General features: G+C 38.7%; 1 protein-coding gene across 2 annotated transcripts in view; it reads right to left on the reverse strand.

Moving 5' to 3' along the window:
* sgcd (sarcoglycan, delta (dystrophin-associated glycoprotein)) overlaps positions 1–14783 on the reverse strand; it is a 259342-nt gene that overhangs the window by 121729 nt on the left and 122830 nt on the right. Inside the window, exon 1 of one of the 2 annotated variants that reach the window (XM_032576207.1) lies at positions 7091–7459. The exons of the other annotated variant lie outside the window; for it this stretch is intronic. Within the exon in view, the coding sequence (XP_032432098.1) occupies positions 7091–7093 (3 nt within the window). The 5' untranslated portion in view covers positions 7094–7459. Of the gene's footprint in view, positions 1–7090; positions 7460–14783 lie in introns of those variants that run through there. 2 annotated transcript variants of the gene reach the window in all.

The raw sequence follows: 14783 nt of genomic DNA on the forward strand, positions 1-14783 counted from the left end.
ATATTCAGGGTGAAATGGGCTATTTGGTTTCAATCACTGGAAATAACAGGTGAAATTTCAATCTGAGAATCACCAGTCACCTGAAGAAAACCTGAACAACAATTTGGAGTTGCTTAAACTGCTGAACACAGAATGCACAGTCACACTGTGAGAAACACCAGCAATTAGCAGAACGAGCCAATTTGCATCAAACAAACATTTATCTGCCAATCAGACCTCTAACCAGATCACAACTTGTATTACCTCGCTTTGTTCTCCCGAGGAGTTGATTACAGTCATTAAAACTCAGCAACATTTTTACATTGTGAGTAAAAAGAAAGTAAAAACCTCGGCTTTTAGTTTGACTTTACTAAAATGCGATGATGTGTCACATTTAAATTTGTGATTGCGGGGACTCATACTGAGTGCAATCAGTGAATAAACTGGACAACACTGTTGTAATGATTATAGAGACACTCATTACCCAAACTGCCAGTGTTCAGTGCTAAGCAAGAAGAGAAAAACAACTTTTGTTGTTAATTAATTCCTCTCTTTGTTTATTTATGGTAGGAGGTATTTTTAAGCAGAAACATTTTGACTGGAATCCAATTAGGCTGGTCTCCGTTTGATCACAACCTAAATAACCAGTAAATAGCGTATTTCACCACTTGTCATGTTAAACAAATGCAAATTGCGCTTCTAACTGACATATCTGATGGTGCAAATGAGCTGCAAATTAACCATTCAAACTATAAATGATACAACACATTTGTATGTGGTACACTAAAAATAGTGCCCATATGTTTTAAGTAAAAAAGTAAATAAAAATTTAAAAAAAGACATTTTTTATTTGTCTTCAGTATGCCAGAAACAGCAAATAAACATTAAGTTTTCAACATGTTGATATATTATGTTTTACATGCTGAAACACAACAGGCAAAATGATATTTACCAAGCTAATAAATACAAGAACTGTTCTTACTATGAAAAGTTACATTTTATATGCTCAAACAACATTAGCATGCTGATGCAAATTTAAATATATACTTTGCATTGTTGAAAACTAAGTTCTGCTAATACGCAGAAGCAGCTGGTTATCCCAATCCCCTGCTTATTAATGTGTGTAGTGAAAAAACTAGAAGCAGAACTAGTGAATATTTTAACCACAAATTGTCATTCTGAAGGAATAATAGAGCATTATTATGCAGAATTTTTAAGTAAAACAACACCAAGACACATGGAAAAACAGTTTAAAATTACATTTGTTCCAAAGATAAATTACCACAAATGCTAAGATGCTTTTAGTCTGGTGGGTTTTATTGTTCTACTCATGTTTCAAAGTCAAATCATATTTCAGAGACAACCAGTCTGTTATCAACCAGTCTGTCAAAGGAAACCTTATTTTGTAAAAAAAAAAAAAAAAAAAAAAAAAAGTTATAAACCACACTTGGAAAAATAAAGGTCTGCAAATCTGAGATACAGGAAGAGCACAGAGATACTTAGCAGTAAGTTTTTAAAGACACAGACTCAGAAATATAGTGTTGATTCAATCTTTTGTAAAATGGTGAATCATCCATTCAGAAATGTTGGTACTGCTTGATTCAACCATCCAAATGTACCACTTATAGAATTATGATGCATGTTTCACACAAATAATGTAAAAGTCAGGTAAAATGTGACATGACTACTATGATTTCAGACACTTCAAAACTATTGAATATGTATCTGATTTAGAAGCACATATGAAAGTTGCACAGATATGATTTTTTTGGGGGATGAAAAAGTCAAAATTGGGCCATTTATAGTCATATATAGGTACCATTTGCCTGTTGTGCCTTAGTTTACCAAGATACACATCTTATGTAAACACACACACACATACACACACATTGCAATGCACTAACATGAATTTACTCACAAATGACAAACCTTTACTTCAAGTAGAAAAGATGTCAGTTGGTCCACTGCCATCCATTTTACATCTGATCAAAACAAGTCGTCCTCTAAAGACTTATGTTTAAAATTGCCACTTTAGTTTTATGTTTTAGGGGGAAAAGCATCTAACCCAGTGAGGTTATGTAGCAGCAAAACGCTACTTATCAAATTCATTGATAAACGAAAATATTTCTCATCAATGATCCAAGAATAAACTGTTGCCGTCCATCAATCTACAGACAATTTTGAAGCACTGTTTTTAAGGTTGTTTTTATGAACAGTAGAAACCTAAATGTTAGTACAAAAATGGGCAAATTGTGAATTTTGAATAATATATGCCCTTTAAGAAGGCCATGTACAAATATAGCTTGGCAAACCTCAATGAACTGAAGGATTGATGGGAAGAAGCAAGGGCCAAAACTCCTCCACAATCACTTGAGAGGCTAATGAAGTTTCCCAGAAAACCTCAGTTATTGCCGCTGAAGGTGGTTTGTTTAAAAACTTTGCCATGACAGTAATGTGTGAAAAACCAGTGAGAATGAAGAGGGGTGCAACATTGTATCTTCCTCCAGCAAACCTCTAATTAAGATAAACGGGCGTTTTCTTCCTGTGTTTGAGCCTGTGGAGCTTCATCACAAAGACTTAAAGGGAAGCAGATAGGAAACAGCAGCCACATTAAGTCTATTTGGACGTGATATTTAAGTTGTTTATACACTGTTGTATACAACCTGTCTTTATGCTAAATTACTGCAGTTTATATTAGTGTTTAATGTTTGCATCTTCTGAAACAGAGTAAATGCAGTATATTCCCATGAGAAGTCTGCACAAACAGAAAGATGTTCAGTATATAGACTGATCCCATCCCACAATTGTAGAGCTGCAGAGTGTAAACATATCACTGCAGACAAAGGTGAAAACCTGAAGCTGTCTGCAGATGGAGACGGTCAGTCGGGGACGGGGGGGATTAGATGTTTATAGCTGTGACTCTGTTCCTAATATAACTCTGTGTGGACCTGCAGCTGCTGTGGGACCAGAAACAGGTGGAATGTTTGACATGTCCGAGTCTCAGAGGAGCTCTGGCAGTCTTCCTTGCGGCAGCAGCAGAGAGATGAGACAGAAAACAGAGCTGGCTGGAGATTCACACTTCTCTTCATTTAACAGCACCACACACAACCATTACACAGTCTTTAAAGGAGATCTATTATACTCAAGTCACGTTTGCAAATTTTTGCACTTTCACTTGGGTTTCTGCTGCTTCTACCAAACAGCCCAAGCACTTTAAAAAACACTCAGCCATTCTGTGGCAATAAGTTAATGTTTATTTGGTGTCTGGAAAATGAGCCGTTCCAAAAGCCACACGATTAAGTCACATTGCCCTGTTACCTGGCAACCCCAGCAGAATTCCACCCATCACCTAGCAACCCTGGAGACCAGCAGCTCGTTTTAGCGCTGTATGCGCTGTATAATGGTTGCTGGAAAAGACAAGTGTTTTGTTGCTGACATACCATCCAAAAACCACTTGCTGAATTCTTGTTGGCTGTGCAGGAGGCGCCACTTCTGCTCTTCAAAGACATATGGTTGTATAATTATGTATCTGTTTGTAGCCTTTTTCACATAGCGAGTGTAAACGTTGAGTTAAGAGTGTGGCCAGCAGCAACTTCTTTGGATTTAAAGTGACAAGAGGCCCTAAAACAGCTCATTCTGAAAGGATGAGCAAAATATGCAGAACTGACCAGACTAAAATCTCAATATTTAGGAATGATTTTGTACAAAAAATGTTGTAAGCATGTTTTTTATAGTCCATAGACCCATCCTAATCTGTTCAAGGAACCATAGCAGTTCACCTTAAAAAACCAAAAGCTTGGAAATGATGGAAAACCACAGGAAGCATGAATAAAGCTGGTTTGAATCAAAGCCTAAATGATAATCTAAAGTGACTCAAATTGCAATATGTGTGTTACATTGTCAGATGCATAGAAATATGATAATTGACTTTTCTTCAAGCTGTGTATCTTTATAAGGCAAAAAAAGGCAGAAATCCATTTTTGGTCCTCTTTCCAAGTTTTTTTACAAACATGTGCTTCAAACTGTTAAAGTTACGAGGGAAAATGGTCAGACAGTTATTGCTTTTGTATACAAACATCTTTATGTCTACGAAAATAAGATGCAACCTGCATGTTATAATGCCATGATGCTCTTTAGCATGATTCATCTATTCAAGGTAAAACATGTTGAAGTTCAATCAGATATTAAATATCTTAGTCCAGATTTTAGCCTACATGAACCAAAGGGCTGCTCTCCATTTTCCTTTTTTTGACTTCTATTTATGTTTCGTCCCACATACTTTCAGTTCCCTTCTTTCTTTTAATCTGTTTTAATGCCCTCTTTGTTGGTGCTTTCCTTCCTTTTCCCATTACTCTTTCCTTTCTTATTTCCTTATAAAAGTTTACATTTCAATTCATCCACGTTTCCTTCCTTATAAGTTTGCAGTTATTCCAAATTCACTCTTTGTAATATTAATCACCAACTTTAACTGCTCTTTTGATGTTGGGGTCAAAGGTTATGTAAGCTCAGCACCAGAGTCCATTTCTGAATACATATGTTTTTAAAGTAAAAATTCCATTTCTTTAAGCTTATGTGCAGAACTCTTTTCTCTAGGAGCGTCAATGACAAAAGCTAATTTAGAGACATTTAAAAGTTACAGGCCCTGTCCTACATTACTGATATAAAGAATTAAAGGTACCTAACATATGAAAGACCTTGCTTGACCCAGAAAATAAGTTATGCATAGACAGAGCAGGAGCGACTGTCTCATTTAAAGTTTGTGATTTGCATACTTCATCCAGTAAACTGTCCTCAATGAAGAGCACAAACTCTCTGTATTCCAATAAGCGTAATGAAGCATGGCCAGACGATGGTTTCGTCAAGCTTGCAAAGGTCTGCAGAAAATCTCAGACTAAAAAAGGAAGGATAATGAGATCTCCTGAAATCTCTCAGCGGTATATCTGGTTCTGAAAGTTTTCCAAGTGGAGATAAACAAATTCCCAAAGCTGTAATTTTAGGAGTACAGGTCATATTTTTTTTTAGATAATAGGTGGGTACTCCAAGAAAAAACACATCAAATCTTTCAGAAACACACCTTTAGGGACAGCCTGGAGGTTGCTTGGAATGACAAGGTATGCAAAGAAAAGGTTACGTTGAATTTACCCATGAGTAATTGGGAAAAAATAGATTTAAACTGATTAAAAGTGCTCCCATTACAGGCCCATAACAGCAACAGTCTTAGCACTACAAAAGCTGATGTCAACAGTCTTCCCTATCTACTCTTGAAGGTACAGCTAATTATTGGCAAGGAAATAATTGAATAGTACTCCTAGACTGGCTGCTTTGCAAACACCAGCCAGTAGTGTTTCAGGTAGCATTTAGCTTCCCAAGGTGGAAATAGGCAAATTTCCCCTAAATATTTTGACGTTATGGTCCTGAACCAACAGTCATCGCCCAACTCAAAAGATCCAATCAGACACTTCCATTTTTTCCCCATCAGCATATCCTGGTTTTACTTGAGGGAATTCCATCTTAGCATCAATAGCTGCATTTTCACTACCCATAAAATTGTGCAATTTGGAATCATAAAAATAAATTAGCTTGATTGAAACATGCCAATATAAAAAAAAGCAATGCTTTTCGCTAAAAATTGTTTCCCATTGGATGAGTTTTTTGTTTTTTTTTGCTGTATCAAAATGAAAACTCTTTTCACATCAGAACATTAGTTCACTCTGCTTTCAACTATAAATGGTAGATGAACATAAAGTGCTGAATATTTAGCTTTGATGATCAATGGTCTGTCTTGGAAATTTATTGGCAGAGGAATTAAGATGTTGACATTACATTTGGCATTGATAATCAATTGTCTATACTGTGGAAAAGGATTGGCAAGACATTAAAGATTTGAACAAGTTTTGTGATTCTGGTGACCAATGTTCCTGTTTTAGACTATGATTAGGGAAGGTGTCAAGTAGGTTTTTTGCACTTAGTGAACAGGGATACACTCTTAAGCCAACTGGAGGAGCTATAAAGGTGTTTGGGTTATAATTTGGTTTGGATAATCAATGGTATAGTCAAAGATGTTGGATTGGGCTTTTGATTTTGGTGACCAGTTTTCACTGGGGAAGAATAGAAGGTGTTGGGACAGGTTGATTGGCTTTTGTGACTAAAGTTTCAGCATTATGCACTAGCTATGTTTAAATTGACCACATAAGTGTGCAAACTGAAAATAAAAATACTGAATTTGCTTAGTGGAAATATGCAAATTTCAAAAATATGTTTTTTCATACAAGGTTTTTGCACTAAGTTGAGGTGGCTTTTCAGCTGCAGCAAAATATTGTGTCTTTTGCAAAACTGCAATGGAAACACTTTTTTCACATCACGAGTCATGTGATCAACAACCGGATGATAGTACTGGCAGAAAAGATGACAAAGACCTTTTCTGGTCTTTGTCAGGAAGTGGTAGGAGGATCATGTGCGGCGTGTTTTCTAATGATTTGTCACATGGACAAACCTGAATTCAAGTGTGATTTTAACTGAGTTTCTTATTTAATGGAAACACGGCAACAGGGAATTCGTGTTTGTTCGACATTGGTGGAGTATAAAAGTTTTACACACATTTGTAATGGAAATGCAGATAGCATCTTCTCAGATTCAGCAACATGTACAATTCAACAGCCAGAAAAACTCCAACCCTGATGGGTATCACCCTCAGCTGGCGTTGGGTCGTGTGTCTGTCCCTCCAGAGTAAATCCAGACAGTAAGCTACAGTCGGTCACTTGTTGTTTATTTATAGCAGCCTGTTCCCCAGGGGGACAGAGTAAATGAAAACCAAATGTGGGGAAATGTGGCAAGCAGCCCACCCGCTCTTTGGTGAAAAAAAGGTTGGATTTGGTGCCAAACTTCCTGGGTATCACTCCTCATGTCGATTCATCTATGAATGGGAGAGTGTAACTCTGCTGCTCCCAGGGACTTTTTGTTTGTAAAGTGGTGATTAGATTTCAGGAGCAGAGTAAAACAGAAGCAGAGCAAAGTGAAGGAGGAACTCTGCTGTAAGCTGGAGTCCCACCTCCCCGCCCACCAGCAATCACATGGAATGAGCATTCAAAACAAGACACTGAAACAAACTTACCATGTTTCCTTTCCTTTGCGTCTCCCCCTCCTGTGATGTACTCCTTTATTTCCCTTCCCTCTGGGCTCCCGGTGAGATCTGCTGAAAGCCGACGAGCGTCAGGCGGATAAAAATGGAATGGAGACACTGCTGAGAAGCTGCATGAGGCCTTCACTGACCAACTCAAAGTCAAGGCAGCCACCTCTCTCCTTTTTTTCCCCTCCCCTCTGACTTGTTCGCCTGTCAGCTTTTCCAGCAACAAACCACTCCCCGCCTCCTCCAAACCGAGCCCCTGAGTTTGGGAGCCGTTTCCTGGACGCTCAGTGACCCTCCTCTCTGACGCTTTCCTTTTTTCTTCTCTTATTGCTCCAGTCTTGTGTCTCCGAGCTGCAGCTCTGCCTTCCTTCCAGATTTAGAACACATGTGGGTTTCGGGTCTCAAGTTTAAAGAGGCGGGACTCACCCCAGAGTGTTATTCTGTCATGACAACCTCCTTTATTTTCCTTGTCTGCTGCCACCATGCTTTGTGGGCAAATACATCAGGCGCAGGCTCCGGCCAGACGGCAGGAAGGTGCCTAACTGAGTGAAATGACCTGGAAGTTTCTCAGTAGCTGCAGTTCAAATACTCTAAACTGTTGCAGCAATGAGCTGCAGTGCTTCCTTGAACATATGGACAAAAAAAAAAAAAAAACGGAAAAAAAACATCCTCATTACATTGTTGTTCAAAATCATTCTTAGATAATGAGGTTTTAGTTGCTCCGTTCTGCCTGTTTTGAGCTCCTTTCGTAATGAGCCGTTTTAGGAAGTATGGTCAAGTCAAATCCAAATAAGCTGCTGCTGGCCACGCCCCCCGACTCAGCGTTTAAACTCACATGTAAAAATGGTTGCAAACAAATGCACAATTGTACAACTGTGCATCTTTGAAAAGCATTAGTAAAGCCTCCTGCACAACCAACATGAATGGAGCAGACGGTTTCTGGATGGTAAGTCAACAACAAAAGACTTGTCTTGTCCAGCAGCCAGCTGTTTCTATGTAACGGTGCAGTGACTGATTGTCAGTCAACAATCGGAAAGGTTTTGTTTTCCAGACACCAAATTTACTTAGTGCCAAACAATCGTCTAGACTGGAAAAAAGTGCCCAGGTACCTTTTTGGGTCTTCATTACAGTCTTCATTAGAAAACACTTAGTGTCAAGTGCTTTCAAATTTACTTAGTCAAGCTTTATAATAGCAATTAAACGCAGATTTGGGTGTACTTCAGAGTATAAGTGATGGTCCTAGTTACCACAGACCTTGGAAACATTGATGACCTTGTTTTGCAGCTAACATTTTTGTGAGTTTAAAAGTTCTTAATTTATTTAATTTATTCTTGAATTGTTGCCAGGGGGAGGCCAAATGGCCCCTCGGCCACATTTTAAACAACCTTAATTTAGAGCAATTATGCAAAGAAAGACTGTGAGAGATCCACCAATCTTGTGAAATGTTAGAAGAAAAAAACTGAGTGGTAGAAGTGGGTTGTTGCTGAAACATAAGATTAATTTAAATTTTTTCAGACTGTATGGTAGTTGCCAATAAATTTCTGTAGGCGGGCCTCAAATCTGCAAACAAAATAGCTGATATCTGCTTTCATTCTTTTTTCTCTCCCTTTTTTTGGCATCAAACCAGTGTGGTTTTGGTTGTTCTTCTGGCGAGTAAAGATTTCTTTCCTCCCAATGGCTCGGCAGACTGCATGTGCAAGTTTACTGCCAGATCGTCAGCATGTGAGTTATGAAGGAGAAGAAAGAACGATTTAAAGAATGCAAATTCCTCTCCCCCACTTTAATGTTCTGTGGCCTGACAGCGAGGGAGGAAAAAGCTTCAGAAAGCTTCTCCTACAAAGCTCCACTTTCTTTTCTCCCCGTTCTTCCTGCCTCCTCTCTTCACAGTCACACTGATCCCATTCTCTCTGCCGGCTTGTTTGTGGCGAAACCGATTCTGGTAGGTTAGGGGAATACTTTGTCCTTTGATGTTACATCAAGTAGTTTCACAGCAGAGAGCCTTTGATGGCAAAAAAAAAAACCAACAAGGTGCTGTGTCATTTAAAAGAAGTTAAAAATCGTTTTAAATACCTCTACCCTCCTCCCAAAGAACAAAACAAAAAAAACTAATTCAGATGTTTTCTTTCCTTTAACTCAGAGATATAAATGTAGCCAGTGTCTCTTAGCTTGGCAGCCTGAAAAAAAAAATTAAAAGAACAATAGGAGTGATTGTCCAGCAGATGAGACAAGTCCTGCATCTTAAGCGGGCAGCTGGGACGAAGGCCATGGAGCGGAGGGGAGAGGAGGCGCTCTGCTCTGCGTCCCTGAGCTGCTGCTGGAGCTACACTTGATGATGCATTAATCAATAAATAAAAGGGAAGCCCCCCTAATAAGGCTTCTGTAAAGAGAGGAGGAAAACCACAAGGCTGTACAAATAATGAACATGTAAGCAGATCTACTTGAAGATAGAGAGATTGTTGAACAAGAAAAGTCATGCTCTACCACCATTTTAGTTTTGTTGATAGTTTAGGCTGAAGTCTGTGAAAAAAATTAAGTCGGAGTCAGTTTGCACCAATTATATATAAAAAAAAGAAAACACACACACAATACTGTGGACAACCAAAGAACCAGGACATAATTATTGTATGATTATCAATTCATAGCTCGGTTTCCATTACAAATGTGCGCAAAATTTTGTCAATATTCCGCTAATGTTGAAATACAAAAAGAAAAACAACTTTGTTGCTTCCATTAAATAAGAAACGCAATTAAAATCACACATGAAGTTTGTTCAGACAGTAAGCCCATGCCGCACCATCATCCTCCAACTACTTCCTGTTTTCTTCTTCATGGTTTACGCCAGTGGCTACAGTTGTTGATGACTTGACTTGTATGATAAAAATAAAGTCTTTCCATTGGAGTTTTGTGAGATAAGCCAGTTTCGATCCTGCCAAGAAAACCACGTCATCACAGCTGCAAACCTTTTTATTCAAAAACAATAAAATAATGTAAAAGAATAAAATAATCATATTTTCCATGTTATGAGTGAAATAATCTGCCAGAGAAACTTGTACTTTTTCATCAATATTAAGGAATTAATGGCTTAAAATAAGCTTACTGTATATATGTGGCTGAAAAATAACTTGTGAAAAGTTTTGACTTGTTTCAAGTTTAAAGAAATATCTTCTCTACAAACTAGTTCAGAAACACTTGATTAGTTTGTGTTGTTGCAGTGCCTGATTAGTTTCACTTTTTCATGTTTAATTTATCTTATTTTATTATCCTGACCTTTGAGATATAACAAATAAATCCATGTCTGTGTAAGGATGAAAGAACATCCCTTTTAGTTACAGTTTAGTCTATTAGTTGCATTCTGGACACTTTTTACTCCCATCCTACAGCTTTAGCAGATATCTTTGTCCCTCCTATTACTCCAGCTGTGTCTCTCACAATATTATACATGAAAGTTGTTGTTTTTATTATCTTGTTGTGCAAATCATACCTAAGGCAGATAAATCCCCCATCCAGCATCTTTGAACGAGAGCATCTGGATATTTCCAAGCCCGGTTCTTTGCGCGTGTGAAAACAGCCAATTACAGAGTGAGACCAGACCGGTGACAGGGTTTAAGAGTCACTCCAAACGCCGGCGACCTTCTGTCTCAGATGCTGTCATAAATAAATATGACTATTTATTTCCATCTCCGAGTGGAATCAAATTACCTTCTGCCATGTTTGCTTTGTTTTGCACCTCAAGCTGTGAGCTGGATGCCGCTCTCTGAAATAAACCAGGCTGAAGATGCTCAAACACTGCAGTGAAACGTCATGTTTGCCAGAAGGTCTCTGAACGCCTCACTCATATCTAAACTGTGTGATGTTATGACTGCTTTAAGGATGCTGTTCATCTCAGAGTTAAGTTCTTATTTTTATTTGAGTTAAAAAAAAATCATTCCCTCATATTTCTCCATCAATACGTTTCATTTTCCAAAGCAAATTACAGCAAAGAACCAACTCACTGGGGAAATATTTAGTAAATTCATAGTTGAGTAGAGGAATCTATGTTCTACCACATCTTTACTCCCAAAGCGGTGCTCAGAGTTCAAAGTTCAACATAAAGAGCTCCTTTCCTCCAGAGCCCACATTAAGCTGATGGTGAGCTTAGATATAATGTAGCTAGAAGATGCGGTTGATTTTAGATAAACTATGCTATTATTTTTCAAGCTAACTTTCCTTCTGGAGCCAGAGAAACTACTTTCAAGCTGCCTTCAGTCACTGCTTTGATAAAAATCTAAAACACAATGCTCTGCAGACTCAGTCTCCTCTACAGGGTGAAAGTCTCTTTCTGCCAGTGTCTGTTGGATATTCAGAAACTCCCCCAGAGACGTTATCATCATGTTGATTCAATATGGTTTGCAGAGATGAATGGAGAGACAAAAATCAATAGATGGACTATCAGAGAGGCTTGCTTACTGACTGATGGACAAATAAACCAATGAATGGATGGATGGACAGACAGACAGATGAACAATCTGAATATGGATGATGAATGGATTAATGGACAAACTGACAGTGGTTGGATGATGACAGATGGATGAATAATTGGATGGATGGATGAATGAATGGAGAGGTTCTTCATTCTGAAATCTGAATGTTGGTGAGTAAAATCGGTTTGTGTGTGTTGCTCCTTAAGTGTGGTTTCATAGCACACACTTTACAATGATTTTAATTTATTTTTTTATCGCTGTGTGTGGTCACTCAGGTTTTGAAGATCATCCAACAATTGTAAAATCTTGCCGTGTGGACCAGGCATTAGCAAGCAGTTCAGGTAAACTTTCTACAGGACATCTAGAGGTATACGTGCCCTGTAGATGAATGAAAACTACAGTAAATGCAACTTATTCTAACATCTGAACTACAGTTGGACTTTCCAGACGTTCTCGGCATGGAGCTTCGTAAATGTGAGGACAATTTGACATTGAGGATTCAGGTGTTTGGTGAGCTTCAAAAAGAAAAGGTTGAAGAGCTTCAAACTAATCATATGAAGTCCCTTTCATATGATTAGTTTGAAGCAGGAGAGGATGTGAGATCAGGGTGAGGGACAGACCATCATTTGCCTCTGGATAATTATAATATGGAGTACAGGTGACAGTGACTGTAACAAGGCTGGCGTTCTCTCTGTCTCTTAGTTAACGCAGCCGTACACCATGACGGACAGCAGCTCCTGACAACGCGACCTTACGGGATGATGAGACTCAAAGTGTGAAGAAATTACAGAGCCAGATACAAAGTTCAGCCTCTGAGGTGTCATTTAGATTCACTGAAGAAAACGAGGAGGGCTGAAAAGCTGACAGCTGGTGTGAACAAAAGCCCCGGGCAGGACTTGAAAGACAAAGTTTGACACATGTAGGCGCTGTTTCTGCTGTCACTCAGTGCCGCATGGAAAAGAACAAACAGGTGATTCAAAGTTTAATTCAAGCTGTTCCTATATGACAACAGCATCCCACCACTTAGACTTTAAACCTGTAACATGTCAGTTACAGCCTTTTATGCTTCAATTGACGGGTTACGGACTAAAACGTATCTGAGACAAAGTTGGTATTTAGATAAAGAGCATCTGAAAAGATGAATGTTACCTACAGACTATATGACAAAAAAAATCAAAATCATTCAGAAGACAAAGTTGGTTAGCTTGTCATCTGCTCTCTAAGCTATTGTCCTCCACTTTTCATGGATTAGTTCTTGAGAAAAACAGATCCAGGATGGAAACCCAATCATCCTTCAGCTAAGCAGCACTCTACAGCTCAATCTCAAGTGTCCTAGGGATATATAGTATATAGTTTCCTCCCAGTGTTGCGTGCTGGGAAAACCTCCAAACAGAGGCATCCAGAAGACATCTTGATCAGAAACCCAACCGCAACTCACTACATCTAATGCTGAGTCGCCTGGAGTTTCTCTCCAAATAGTCACCACAGGACCAGGGGATGGACTGATAGATGTCAAGAACAAGTAAAATTTCTTATATGAGCTGTGGATGTTACAATGCAAATATAAAGTTGAATTATATCTTTAGGATTTTTGTACAAACTAGAGACAATTTGCTGAGTGAACTCAACAACTGAAAGCAACCATTTTCCTACAGGTTTGACTGACAAAGAGCACTTAAACTAAGTCATCTGGAGCTATAACAACTTTAAAATCTTAGAATTAGCATGCTAGTGATAAGATGCTGACATCAGCCTACTCTGTACTGAACTTTATCAGCACAGGGAGCAGTGAATTGCACTGTGTACTGAACTTTATTGTGACTGTGTAAGATGTTGAACATAGCATCAAGTAGACAATGACAGAGCTGAGTTTTCTAATTTATGCTAGTTAAACCAAGAATTAATGCAAAACATTTGTAAAACAAGAAAAGCATCCCTGACAGACCAGCACTTGGTGTGCTATTATCAGTTAAATTTGTAGCTGCAACGGTTCTCAAACTAACACAGACCTTGATCATTTCATTTGTAGAGAGAACTAAAACTGACGTGTTCAAGTTGCTAAGGTAGCATGGTTACAGTTGAAGATACTCAAAATAAAACTATATTTAAAGCAAAAATGTTGCCGTCCGTATTTCTGATCAAAACAAATACATGTAACCCGAGTACAAGATTGTTCCTCAACATAAGTTATTAGGGCTGAAACGATTCCTCGAATGATTCAAGTACCTCGATATTAAAATTCCTCGGGGAAAATTTACCTGCCTCGAAGCTTTGTTAATTTATGTTTTATTACTTAGCGCACCGTGTTCTGGCCGGAACATTATTTGCGTTGCGTGGATCTCTGACTTCTGCCTCTGAGTTCTTGACGAAAGCTAAATGTTAGCAGCATAATGTCCAATTTTCAAGTTCGGCCCATGGGGATTTTATTGATTGATGATAATATCTGGGTTTTCATCGTTTTTGGGGGACCAATAGACATGCTTAAAATGACTGGAGTACGGCATCCTTTCTCCGCCGGGAGATGCTGGTTCAGAGCGAACGGCGGGAAGAGCGCTGCAGGAGTATTTATACAGGTGAGCAGATAAACTGAACACGGCGAGCGGCTGAGTAGCTGATGCTTATAGTGTAAGTGTAGCTTTACGGACAAACCGCACAATAAATTTCATATCATATCATTCATTTTATCCGATTACTTGATTAATTGTAAGAATAATCTAGATTACTCGATTACTAAAATATTCGTTTACAACAGCCCTAATAATTCTATCTATGTTTGTTTTCAGCTCTATGATTTTTTTAATTAGCCTGAATTACTTTATGTCATACTTTACATTTTCATGTGCACCAGTGTGTTGTGAGGATCAGGGTTGAAAACCACTGGCATAATCCATCTTCACTCTTTAAACAGGGATAAAAACACTAAACATATTGCTCATATTACACCGAGACGTTTAGTTTTGGTATAGAAAGCAGTGATTGTATTTCTGTTGGAGCGTGGTGATGTGGATGATGGGTTTGGCAGGCAGCAGACGGGACTACTCTGATGAGCTGAACACTCTGCTGGAAGAGAACAGGGAAAAAGAAGGGATGAAAAATGGTGCAGCGTTTAGCTCTGCTTGGCACCACTGCCGTAGGTTCATTGAGTCAGAAACGAGGGGGCCGTCTTGGTGGGGTGTGACTGTCACTGCCGGATGACAGATGGCATTCTTGGCCCTCGA

This window comes from Xiphophorus hellerii, chromosome 11 (genome assembly GCF_003331165.1).
Source record: "Xiphophorus hellerii strain 12219 chromosome 11, Xiphophorus_hellerii-4.1, whole genome shotgun sequence".
NCBI lineage: Eukaryota > Metazoa > Chordata > Actinopteri > Cyprinodontiformes > Poeciliidae > Xiphophorus > Xiphophorus hellerii.